The sequence below is a fragment of the Rhinoraja longicauda genome, chromosome 10 (genome assembly GCF_053455715.1).
Source record: "Rhinoraja longicauda isolate Sanriku21f chromosome 10, sRhiLon1.1, whole genome shotgun sequence".
Classification (NCBI taxonomy): domain Eukaryota; kingdom Metazoa; phylum Chordata; class Chondrichthyes; order Rajiformes; family Arhynchobatidae; genus Rhinoraja; species Rhinoraja longicauda.
Genome location: NC_135962.1, coordinates 16,378,289 through 16,391,999, shown reverse-complemented (window position 1 = coordinate 16,391,999; position 13,711 = coordinate 16,378,289). Strand labels below are relative to the sequence as shown.

Below are 13,711 nucleotides of genomic sequence, written 5' to 3'. Positions count from 1 at the left end.
CTTAAACAACTGGTACTGCTGGAACCCTTCATCAGATTCCTGCAGCAAAATCAACGACTACGAAATGGAGCTCAGAATGTGCTTGTTTACAACATACAAGTGGGCAATTCAGCCCATTGAACCTATGCTGGTTCTCAATGCAATCACATCCATCCCACTTCCACTCTGAATTCCCCACAATCTATTCCCTCTCACACAAGCAGTAAGGAGATTTTTCCTTTTCTCCGTACATGCTGCCTGACCCGCTGAGTTACCTCAGCATTTTGTATCTATCTTCAACGTAAACCGGCATCTGCAGTTCCTTCCTATACAATTATATGGGGTCTTGAGGAGTTCCTGCAATATTTTTCACAGATTTTGTCTCCTTACTTAAAGAAGGATATGCTTGATGAGAGACAGGGGATTATCGTATGAGGAGAGATTAAGCAAATTGAGCCTATAATCTCCAGAGTTTATAAAAATGGGAAGTGATTTCAATTAAACTTACAAAATTCTTATGGGGTTTATCAGGGATAATGCAGAGACGATATTCTGATGGCTCTGGCACGTAGAGCCAGTAGCTATAGTCTCAAAATAAGGAATTGGTTATTCTGGAGTGAAATGGGACGAAGTTTCTTCACTTAAAGGTAAGAAATTCCTGGAAATCTCCATCCAGGAGCACCCTGGAAGCTCAGTTTGGTATATTCGAGACAGAGATCATGAGATTTTTGGATAATAAGGAAATTTAAAAGACCTGTAAAGTAAAGAAATGTGGCATTGAGGTGAAAGATTGGTCGAGAGCATACAGAATGACTGCATGGTCTTTTCCTGCTTCCCGTTCTTATGCTCTAAGGTCGCATTGTGAGAATGTGTGGCTCTAAGGTTAATTTCCCCCATCAGGCTAGAGGTACAGAAGTGTGAAAACACATACCTCCAGAATAAGAGACAGTTTCTTCCCAGCAGTCATCAGGCAACTGAAACATCCTATCAACAGCAAGAGAGTGGTCCTCACATAGAAACATAGAAACATAGAAAATAGGTGCAGGAGTAGGCCATTCGGCCCTTCGAGCCTGCACCGCCATTCAATATGATCATGGCTGATCATCCAGCTCAGTAACCTGTACCTGCCTTCTCTCCATACCCCCTGATCCCTTACCATCTTCCTCATTGGAGACGCTTGGACTATCTTTAATCGGACTTTACTGGGCATTACTTGCATTAAATGTTATTCCCTTTATTCCCTATCTGTATATTGTGGATGGCTCGAACGCAATCATGTATAGTCTTTCCGCTGACTGGATAGCACACAGCAAAAAGCTTTCCACTGTGCCTCGGTGCTTCACATGACAATGAACTAAACTAATTTCAATGGTGATTTGAAGATAAAAAGGGAAGATAGGCAATTTATTCAGTTAAGAAGGAATTTGGATTGTACGTTATCAATATCACAAGCAGCAATAGCAGCAAACCGACAGACTTTCAAGTAAAGATGTTGATCGACAACCAACATATAGATATGCAAATTGATGCCGATAGACTATTCAATAGTGAGTCAAGACATTTATTTGATCACCTTCGGTTAAATAACATTGATGGAAAGTATTTTGCAACTGAAAACATATCCTGGCAAGGTTTTACAGACATTAGGGCAAATATATCGCACAATCCAACAGGTAGAATTCAAGATAGACACAAAGTGCTGGAGTAACTCAGCGGGACCGGCAGCATCTCTGGAGAGAAGGGATGGGTGACGTTTCGGGGCAAGACTCTTCTTCAGACTGATGTCAGGGGAGTGGGCGGTACAGAGATAAAATGTAGTTGGAGACAGTAAAATTGGTAGGAGAACTGGGAAGGGGAGGAGATGGAGAGAGAGGGAAAGCAAGGGCTACTTGAAGTTAGAGTAGTCAATGTTCATACTGCTGGGAGTGTAAGCTACCCAAGCGAAATATGTATAGCTATACATCATGGCAACAAACCAAAACAACAGCCCAATATGAATAAGGAAGGATTGGATTGCAAATCACGATATTTGAAGAATGTTTCCAGTGAGGCCACTTCAAAGTAGCACCCTGACACAAAGGCAAAATCAAGGATGGAAACACATGGAACTGCAGATGCTGGAATCGTGAGCAAAATACAAAGCGCTGGAGGAAGTCAACAGATCGGGAAGCATCTGTGGAGGGAATGGACATTTTTTTGGTCTGGACTCTTCTTCAGGCTGAATGTAGTGTGGGAGAGAAAGCTGGAAGTGAGGTGGGGGATCTACAGGTGGGGATCGAACAGAGCCTGGTAAGTGATAGGTGGATACAGGTGAGGGTCGGGGTGTTGTTTGGCAACTGTGGACAATGGTTAGAGATGAAAATAAGTCATAAGGGTGTCAGATAAGGAGTGAAATATAAACCCATAGAGAGGGATATAGGTGAAATGGGACAGGGGGCAGGGAGAGGACTGAAGGAGTGGGATAGTGAGAGAAATTGGTATGCACCGGGATGGGGGACACAGGAAAGTGAAGGGGAAGAGAGAGGGGCTTTACTTAAAATTGGAGAATACAGTGTTCACGCTGTTGGGTTGGAGGAATCATGAAAAGATGGTGGGCAATCCTTCGATCACAGAATATCTATACAATTGAGGACAGGGATTTCAAGCAGAAAGCCACAAAAGATGCTCTATCATGGCTAATGCAGGAGAACACTGGTGCTGGATGTAAGAGTGTGATCTACATGTAATTCAGTTGATGAGGACATTTCAGTAACTACGTATGAAAACCCAGACTGTAGATCAAGAAAGCCCCAGTGGGTCTATGAGCAGATATTGATCAAACAGAACATGGATTCTCAGTCCATATACATTAGTTTAGGTTAGAGATACAGCGCAGAAACAGGCCCTTCAGCCCATCGAGTCTGCACCGACCAGCGATACCTGTACACTAATACTATCCTACACACAATAGGGGCAATTTACAATTTTATCAAGACAATTAACCTACAAATCTGTACGTCTTTGGAAAATGGGGGGAAGCCGGCGCTCCCAGAGAAAACCATGCAGGTCACGAGGAGAACATACAAACACCGTACAAGTACCCATAGACAAGATTGAACCCGGGTCTCTGGTGTTGTAAGGCAGCAGCTCAACTGCTGCGCCACCGAGCCTTATGGGGGACTTCTCTGTAATGGTGTCTGAAAACCCAGATAATAGCCCAAAAAAAGGCCCAGTGGGAATATGAGCAGATATTGAATGAACAAAACATACGATGTCCATATATATGTTTAGTACATGATCTTATTTGAGAGGCGATTCATGTAATTTACCCACAGTGTAACACTGGCACTCCATTCAATCTGCTACATTTTAAATATATAATAATAATAATAATAATTCATTTATTTTATATAGCGCCTTATCGGGTGCTCAAAGCGCTTTACAAAAACAATTAACATAGAAACAAACAGACAAACTATCCTGACGGAAAAGCGGCGAATACACAACGCCAGCGTCCTCTCACGTCAGGGTCCGGCAGTAGACATCAAAAAGCACAGGACACACAGATATAATTTTTACACAAACAGCCATCACAGTGATTGCTCTAGGCATACCCTCACTGTGATGGAAGGCAAAGTCTTATCTCCTCCTCATTCTTCTCCCATGGTGCCACGAGGTGATCGAGGCTCCCAACTTTTTGAAGCCCCCACCGGGTGATGGAAAGTCCCAGGGCCGAGCCGAGCAGGCCGTTGAAGGTCCTGAGCCCCCACCGGGCGATGGAAAGTCCCAGGGCCGAGCCGAGCAGGCCGATGAAAGTCCTGAGCCCCCACCGGGCGATGGAAAGTGCTGCGGCCGAGCCACGCAGGGCCTGCGGGCGGGTCGATCGTACCTCGCGCTTCGGGGCGGTCGAAGCTGCTATGGCTGGAGCTCCCAAAAACCGGTCGCCAGCCAGGGACCTGCGAACTCCCGATGATGCGGTCTGCAGGGCCCACGGCCGAAGCCTCCGAGATGGTAAGTCCAGGCCCTGCGACCGGAGTCTTCGAGGTCAATCCCAGCTGGAGGCCGCCGACTCCACGGTGTTAGGCCGTAGCGCCAACGGAGATACGACACGGTAAAGGTCGCATCTCCGTTGAGGAGGAGATTTGAAAAAAGGTTTCCCCCAACCCCCCCACCACCCCCCCACATACACAGAGTTAAAAATAAAACAAAACGTACATTTAACGACGACAATGACAAAAAACAACAAAAAAAACCAGAGAGACTGCCGGTGAGCCGCAGCTGCAGAACACAGCCACGCCCCTATATATAAACAGATTTAGAAGAGCTATCTTGTAAATGAAGCTTTATGTTTCAGTTTACTTGCACAAATATATACAAAATACAACATGTGTGCATGATGCCATGACTCAATGCATTCATGAAGTGTTATTTTTTTAAATTTGTGTAGCATTTTGTTTGCTCACACAATTCACTTGAGGCATAAGATTTATGGTTTCTAATGTCCTTACAGAAATACAAAAGTACCGGCTCAGGTATTTACAGTGGTAACACTTTCATCCGATGCACCTTAAAGTCATTTGGATGCCAGCATTTTGTGCTTGTGACAAAATTGGTTGAATGATCTAGCTTCATGGACATCTGAAGCTAAGTTGCCATGACAGGCTTAATGCATCTGGGAAGGACTTTGCCTGTGAACTACTACTAAACGGAGTGTAGATCACTTACTAAGGTTCAAGCTGACTGAAATAAAATGTAATAAGAATCTTTCTTTCCAGCAAGATTTTACTGAGGTATAAAATCAATCCTTGATTGGTTGCGGCATTGTTATGGAAAAACAATTATTCATAAGGCCTGAAACTTTTCTTGTCTCTGAAGATGCACTACAGCCCTGTAGTGTTGAGAGGAATGGCGGATGCTGGTTTATACCGAAGATAGACACAAAGTGCAGGAGTAACTCAGCAGCTGAGGCAGCGTTATCAGTCTGGCACAAGCCTAAGGAAGGATTCCGACCTGAAACGTCACCCATCCCTTTTATCCAGAGATGCTGCCTGACCCGCTAAGCCACTCCAGCACTTTGCGTCTGGGCACTGTAGCGTTATTTTGCAACAATAATTGGCATTTCTATAGCATTCTTAATGAAGTGAATCTTAAAGAACTTCATAGGAATATGATGCATGGTAGGGCACAAGAGAAGATGGCTGAAACTTTTAATCCTAGGTTTTAAGGATCATTTTAAAAGAGTCCAGAAAAGTTGGGAGATGCAGAGATATAGGGTGGCAATGCCAGAGATTGGAAGCAGCAGACTAGAAACCATAGCTTTAATGGTTCCTTGACAAGTTTTGTGGAACGTTAGATTATCCTCACTTTCTTTTCGTTTTTCATTCATAACCTGATTATCTCTGCCCATTTACAAAGTCATGTATGAATATTCCCAACTCTGAAATGATGAAAACCACTGGGGAATAATTTACTCCTAACTTCAGCTAAAATGCTGATTAAGTAATTTATTCAGTCTATGTCATTCTGATTCAATGTTTCCGTGCCTCTAACGTTCGGTCAGTTTATTTATAAACACTGTTGTGATCGATCAGAACATACTCTGAGTATGGACTGGCAAGGTCGTGCCTTGTTGCATCAGTCAGTCCAAATCAAGCACAAGTTCGCAGACAATCGATCTTCACCCTGAATATTACAGTGAATAGACCCAAAGGATGGGTGCAGAGGTGCAAGGGCAATTACTCTGGACTTCACCTGCACCCTTTACAATGACTGGTTCAAACCTTAATATTTAAGGAACGTCCTCTGTGGTTGAAGATTCAACTGGAAGCACGGGAAACATGCAGTCTCTTAGTATTCAGGCGCTGACTTGGACCACAGGCACTCAGTGACTGAAATAGACTTCTAATCTCTTACCATTAGCACAGAAGCATACAGATGTATCACACTTTAGTGTGCAGTTTCAATGCTATGTTTGTACCTTTAGTCTTCGCTGAAGTAACATAACTTCTGTTGGAAGTTGTTAACTTTGAAGCTTGTGCGTGCGCTGAAAAAGGAAACTTGTCGTGCTCTGCTTAATCTGGATCAGCGTGCTTGTTGTACAATCGACTTAGCACCAACTGGTTCCCTGAGGAGGGGTATGGATACCTGTGGGCAGGTCGGCAAAGAAAGATGAAAGATAAAACATTGCAAACATTACAGATAATAACAAGTAGTTGGTGTATGGTCTTTCGTTTTAACCACGGTTGTGATTTGCTTTTTGATTCAGTTTGTTTTCGGCAATCTGTACTGACAGGAAAACCTTGAAACTGAGGTGGATGAAAGGCATGTGTAGGAAGGAACTGCAGGTGCTGGTTTATACCGAAGCTAGACACAAAATGCTGGAGTAACAGTAGGTCAGGCAGCATCTCAGAAGAAAAGGAATAGGTGATGTTTCAGGTCGGAACCCTTAGTCAAGAGTCATGGAGTGATACAGTGTGGAAACCTTCGGCCCAACTTACCCACACTGGCCTACATGTCCCAGCTACACTAGTCCCATCTGCCAGTATTTGGTCCATATCTCTTCAAACCTGTCCTATCCATGTACCTGTCTAATCGCTTCTTAAATATTGGGATAGTCCCAGGCTCAACTACCTCCTCTGGCAGCTTGTTCCATACATCCACCACCCTTTGTGTGAAAATGTTACCCCTCAGATTCCTATTAAATCTTTTCCCCTTCACCTCAAACCCTTCTACAGACTAAAGATGATGATTCTGTCTGAAGAAGGGTTCTGACAGGAACCATCACCTATTCCTATTCTCTGGAGATGCTGCCTGACCGGCTGAGATACTTAAACATTTCATGTCGAGTTTGTTTGAAAGTCATTCAGGATTGAAGTTACATATAATATTTAATTCTGCAGGCATTTGTCCTACATCTATGACCCATCAGACTGCTTGTGGTCAGCATGGATCAATAGGAAAATTAAATGAAGCTATCTTAAAGCAGAAAAAGCACACAAAGTGCTGGAATAACTCAGCGTGTCAGGCAGCATTACTGGGGAATGTGGTTAGGTGATGTTTCGGATCAGAATCCTTCTTCAGACCTCTGAGATATTTCAGCATTTAGTGACCTTTTGTGTAAACCAGCATCTGCCGTTCCTTGATTCCACATCTCAAAGCAGAACAACATCTTTGCTACCAATGTGCATTTGGAAAAATCTACAGGGGCAGTGGTGGGGGTTGGAAAAGGGGGGGGGGGGGGGGAGGCACAGGTACAGGAAAACATCCACTCAGCGGCTTTAATTGATGAATTAAACATTTTGTTTTGCAGATGACACTAACCGGAAACTGACAATCGAGGAGGAGGAAGCAAAACGCATTGCAGAAATGGGTAAACCCATTCTGGGTCAACGTCCCAAATTGGAGGTCATCATCGAGGAGTCTTATGAATTCAAGGTAAAAGAAAGTATTTAATTTCATTTTAAGCTATTACAGAGCACTTAATATGTACAGTAGAATAAGGGGGAAATTGAAACGTTGACACTTAGAGAGTGACAATAAGGGAGTAATTTATTTCCCCCATTCCCCCTCCCCCTCCTCCCGGGCCTAGGTAGAGGGGTGAAAGCGGGAGGGTAACCTGCTACTAACTACTGCAAGCCCAGGGTTAGAGAGGAAAGATAAATCTGCAAGGTTTCCTGAAATCTGTCATTATTCAGTGACTCTTGTGTTAAAGATAAGCAAAGTCAGCAAGAGTTGCTGATGCACCATGGAAACAGGCCCTTCGGCCCACTGAGTCCACGCCAACCATTGATCACCCACATACTACTTCCATGTCATCTCACTTTTGCATCCTACACTCCCGTGTCCAAAGATGAGGATGGTGAGTGTGAAGTGCAGCCCGAAGGCAAGAAGCAGCCTCTTTAGGTATTGGAACAGGGGTTGCAACCTCACACACTCCATATAGACGTGGAACACGACTCTTCCAGCCCGCAACTGTGGCAGGCGGCTGGGGAGCCGAGCTCCAGGCTGCTGCAGGGCCTCCAGCGGCCCTCCCTACCATCGCTGGCCCTGCACTGTCTCCCGCTGCTGGTCCACTTAGCGGCCTTCTGCCAGACTCCCTCCTCCCCAGTCAAGATTCAGATGCTCCCCGACTAACGATGCTTCGACTTAGGATATTCCAACTTTACAATGGTGCAAACGCTGGGCAACAGAAACACGCTTCCGGTCACGTGATCAGGTGTATTAAATGCATTTCAACATACGATATTTTTGGTTGGGTTTATCGAAACCTCACCCCATTGTAAATTGAGGAGCACATGTACTTAGATGGCTGTATAACCCCACCCATGAAACCTGTCCCCAGAAAAGAGTCCGTTTCTTCCTTGCGCAGGCCGTGAAAGAATAGATAATATTTGACAGATGCAGTAAAGCGAAATGTTTCTTTAAGCAGCAAGGTTTGTTGTTACTTTGCTCCAAGTGAAACCAGGCGCTTTTGCAGCCACAGAACCTGTTCTCCTCATTTGTGGTGGGTATGCATTATTAAATGTAATGAGATCTCAAAAAGCCCATTGTACTTTCCATTAATATTGAAAATTGCTAAAGTTATTATACAATGCCCTCCATAATGTTTGGAACAAAGACCCATCAGTTATTTATTTGCCTCTGTACTCCACAATTTGAGATTTGTAATAGAAAAAAATCACATGTGGCTAAAGTGCACATTGTCAGATTTTAATAAAAGCCATTTTCATACATTTTGGTTTCACCATGTAGAAATTACAGCAGTGTTTATACATAGTCCCCCCCATTTCAGGGCACCATGATGTTTGGGACACAGCAATGTCATGTAAATGAAAGTAGTCATATTTAGTATTTTGTTGCATATCCTTTGCATGCAATGACTGCTTGAAGTCTGTGATTCATGGACATCACCAGTTGCTGGGTGTCTTCTCTGGTGATGCTCTGCCAGGCCTGTATTACAGCCATCTTTCGCTTATGCTTGTTTTGGGGCCGTAACCCCCTTCAATTTTCTTTTCAGCATACAAAAGGCATGCTCAATTGAGTTCAGATCGAGTGATTGACTTGGCCACTCAAGAATTGACCATTTTTTAGCTTTGAAAAACTCCTTTATTGCTTTAGCAGTATGTTTGGGATCATTGTCTTGCTGTAGAATGAACCACCGGCCAATGAGTTTTGAGGCATTTGTTTGAACTTGAGCAGATAGGATGTGTCTATACACTTCAGAATCAGCAGTTGTATCATCAATGAAGATAAGTGAGCCAGTACCTTCAGCAGCCACACATGCCCAGGCCATAACACCCCCACCACCGTGTTTCACAGATGAGGTGGTATGCTTTGGATCTTGGGCAGTTCCTTCTCTCCTCCATACTTTGTTCTTGCATCACTCTGATATAAATTAATCTTCGTCTCATCTGTCCACAAGACCTTTTTCCAGAACTGTGGTTGCTCTTTTAAGTAATTCTTGGCAAACTGTAACCTGGCCATCCTATTTTTGTAGCTAACCAGTGGTTTGCATCTTGCAGTGTAGCCTCTGTATTTCTGTTCATGAAGTCTTCTGTGGACAGTGGCCATTGATAAATCCACACCTGACTCCTGAAGAGTGTTTCTGATCTGCCGGACAGGTGTTTGGGGATTTTTCTTTATTATAGAGAGAATTACAAAAGTTTTGCGTGTTGCGTGTGACGTGTGCCCCCATCCTGAAAGAGTTAATTGTTTACTTCTTTGTTAATTGTTCATTCTTTATTTAGATTTCTGGCAATCCGTGGTACTTTAGAGAGGTGGGGAGGTGTGTAATCAGTGGGTCAGAGGTGTACTGTTGAATTATTATTGCGTGACCTCTGTTGGTCCGGTAAGATGGATAATCCAACAAGGCTCTGCAACCAAGGGTGCTGGAAAATTGATGGTGGACTATGTAATGTGTTTCAACACACCTGCAAACATGGCTCCTGTTCCCCAGACAGAGAAAGTGACAGAAATGCCGAGCTTGCTAGAGGCAAGGGGGAATCTGCAGGATGGGAGGACACATGGAGTTATTCAAACAGTAATTCCTGTTCTAAAAGTGGTAGCTTCTTATTGTATCACATCAAAACAACAAACAAAAAAACAAACAGAAAACTTGGCACCCTTGTGACTTTAATTAATCACAATAGAACCACAACAATTAAACCCACTCACAGTGATTGCATCTTTTTGTAAGTACCAATGTCAAGCAATCTTCCAAAATAACAACTGTTTTACTTGAGTCTCATTTTCCCAGCAAGATTGCACATTTTCATCTCCATAAGCTTTGGAAGTGCGCTTTAAAGTTTGCTCAGAACTACCTGACATCCCGGTCCGTCTGCTACATTCACACTTAAACATCTGAACTTGTGGCTCTCCTGCAGGGCTGGGCAGAGTTAACAGGAAAATGAAAGGGGAATTGGAAATTAGATACTTGGAATTTTACAACAAACATAAAGAAGACCAAACACAGGCAGTTGAAATTAGTGTAGCTGGGACATGTTGGCCAGTGTGGTCACGTTGGGCCGAAGGGCCTGTTTCCACACTGTATCACTCTATGACTCCATGACTCTAAGACAGAGAGCAAAACACATAATTGATCATATTTTCCTCTGCTATCCATTTTTAGGGAATATTGAAAATCTGAACACACGCTATGCTATTTCAGACTCTTAGAATGGAGGTTTAAGTTGGTTTAGCTGTAGTTAATGCCTAGTGTACAGATCACCACAGTGGTACCAGGTAGTGACCATGTCTGACAATAGAGTATAACCACCTAGCCTTGGCTCTCAATGCCATAATCTGCGGATCACGTCTATTGAATCTCACGCCTACAAGAGCACATCAGAGGTCGGGCGTCCTGGATGACTCATCTCCTCACACCTCAAAACCTTTCCATTGTCCAAATGGCACAAGCCAAGAGCAAGATGGATGATGGTCCAGTTGCCTGAATGAATGTAGCTTTGACAACTTTCTACGACCCAGGGCAAAAGAAGTTTGCTTGATTGGCACTCAATTCACTACCCTCAGCATTCTTTACCTCCAATATTGGAGGGGGTCGCAGAGCTGCTACCTTACAGTGCAGGGCACCTGGGTTCGATCCTGACCTCGGGTGATGCCTGTGTGGAGTTTGCACGTTCTCTGTGTGACCCCGTGGGTTTCCTCTGGGTGCTCCGGTTTCCTGCTGCAACCCAAAGACGTGTGAATTTATAGATTAATTGGTTTCTTTAAATGGCCAAAGAGTGGATGCTAAAATGGGATAACGTAGCAGTAGTGTGAACGGGTGATTGATGGTCGGTGTGGACTCAAAATGTTCCATATCCGTTACAGCATGCGTGGGAATTAATTGCCCTCCCCTGCATAGAACATCGAACAGAACTGCTCAGGAACAGGCCCTTCGGCCCACAATTTTTACGCCAAACAAGATGCCAACATAAACTGATCTCATCTGCCTGTACATGATCCATATCCCTCCATTCCTTGCACTTCCATGCAACTATCTAAAAGCATCTTCAATGCCACTGTCGTATCTGCCTCCACCACCACCCCTGGCAATGCGCTCAAGGCCCCCACCACTCTGTTAAAAACTTGCCCCGCACATCTCCATTAAACTTTCCCGCTTCTCAGCTTATAGCTGTGCTCTCTAGTGTTGGGCTTTTCCAACCTGGGAAAAAGGTTCTGACTGTCTACCCTATCTATGCTTCCTTCCTGCAAACACCAAGGGCAACACGTGCGTGTGGACTACCCCCACCTGCAAGTTCTCCTCCAAGATGCCCACTGCTTCCTTTTGGAAATACATTGCAGATGTTTCATCATCTTCAGCTATAAATCCTAGACTCCTTATCCAAAGGCTCTGTGGGAGCACCTTGGTCAAATGGACTGCAGTTGTGCAGGAACGTTAGGAGCTGTCTCCTTTTCAAGGGCAATTAGACAGAGACATCAATTGCTGTCTTTGCCATCAAGGTCCAATTTCTGTGAAAGTATTGAACAAAGGCCTTCAAGGATGTTTCTTTGGCAGTCCCTCAGTATCGAGGATGACTTATTTCCACACCGGATTTGTAGTCTCTTAGATGGCTATTAAGAAAGTCATAGATTGTGAATAAGAAAGTCATAGATCTGTGCACAGGACAGATTATAACAGCTAATCAACCTGTTATATCTTAGTTAGACACAAAATGCTGGAGTAACTCAGCGGGACAGGCAGCATCTCTGGAGAGAAGGAATGGGTGACGTTTCGGGTCGAGACCCCACTACAGACGGGTCCTAGATCTTGGGGTGTGGGAGGAAAGAAGTGTGGGAGGAGCAAGTAAGAATTTTATTCTTCTGTCTGGGACATGTGACAGTAAAACACTCTTGACTCTTGAACTAAGGAGCCTGGGGAAACCCATGCGATCACAGGGAGACCATGCCAACACCACACAGGCAGAACCAGGGGCCAGGATTGAACTTAGGCTGTGAGAATACAGTCTGGGTAGCTCAGTTGGTAGAGCATCAAACTGACAGTATTAATCTCAGGATCCATGGTTCAAGTCCTGTTCAGTTGCTGACTTTACATCGCATGTTGACAGCCGGGTTACCATAGTTATATTGGGGCGGCACAGTGGCTGTACATAAGTAGAGCCTGCAGCCTTACAACGCCAGAGACCCCGGTTCGATCCTGAATTCAGGTGCTGCCGTACGGAGTTTGTACATTCTCCCTGTGACCGTGTGCGTTTTCTCCGGGCACGCTGGTTTCCTCCCACATTGCAAAAACATCCAGGTTTGGACGTTAATTGATTCTGTAAATTGTCCCTAGTGTATGGATAGAACTAGTGTACAGGTGATTCTGGTTGACATAGATCCAGTGGGCCGAAGGGCCTGATTCCACACTGTATCTCTAAACTAAATTAAACTATACTTTGAGGCAATAGCACTACCTGATGTCGCTGCTGTGTCTTTCTTTTAAAGCAATCCACAGTACAACATTGATATTCAGTGTGGTTGACAGTAAGAAGGTGATTGTTGATCCTGTGACACCGTTTCTAAGCTTGGAAGTGTTGGTTTATAAGGAGCATGACCCAGCTCATGAAAGGAACTTTGCTGCTGAAAGAAGATCATTGGGAGAAAGTCAATTTATTTCTTCCAATGGCCAATCTGATTTATAAAATTTGTTGAAATAAGAGAGGCCCATTTTGCTAAACCAGCCAATTAATTGCATGGTCTAGAACTTAATGATAAAGTTGGCTTGGAATCAGGACGCCCTGTGGGAGATTACATAATCACAATATTATCTTGTTTCAGTTGGTTGGTAGACTCCAAGGAACAAGATATCTCTGGTTGTAATTTTGAAAGAGCTTGCTTCAATAAAATGGCAGCGTACTTAATACTTAGTAGTGGAGGAATTTCTTTAGTCAGAGGGCGGTGAATCTGTGGAATTCATTGCCACAGAAGGCAGTGGAGGCCAAGTCAATGGATATTTTTAAGGCCGAGATCGACAGATTCCTCATTAGTAACGGGTGCCAGGGGCTATGGGGAGAAGACAGCAGAATGGGGTTGAGAAGGACAGATCAGCCATGATCGAATGGCGGAGTAGACTTGATGGGCCGAATGGCCTAATTCTGCCTCTATAAATTATGAACTTAGAGATGCAGTATGGAACCAGGCCCTTTGGCTCACCAATTCCATGGCAACCATCTATCACCCATTCACACCAGTTCTATGTTATCGCGCTTTCACATCCACTAGCTACACACTCGGGGCACTTTACAGCAGGCAA

General features: G+C 44.2%; 1 protein-coding gene across 2 annotated transcripts in view; it reads left to right on the top strand.

The window, feature by feature from the left end:
• The window catches only part of slc8a3 (solute carrier family 8 member 3), a 371,642-nt gene that overhangs the window by 316,169 nt on the left and 41,762 nt on the right, over positions 1-13,711 (top strand). For both annotated transcript variants that reach the window (XM_078406259.1, XM_078406261.1), the window contains exon 5: positions 7,268-7,392. In XM_078406259.1, the coding sequence (XP_078262385.1) occupies positions 7,268-7,392 (125 nt within the window). The remainder of the gene's footprint in view (positions 1-7,267; positions 7,393-13,711) is intronic.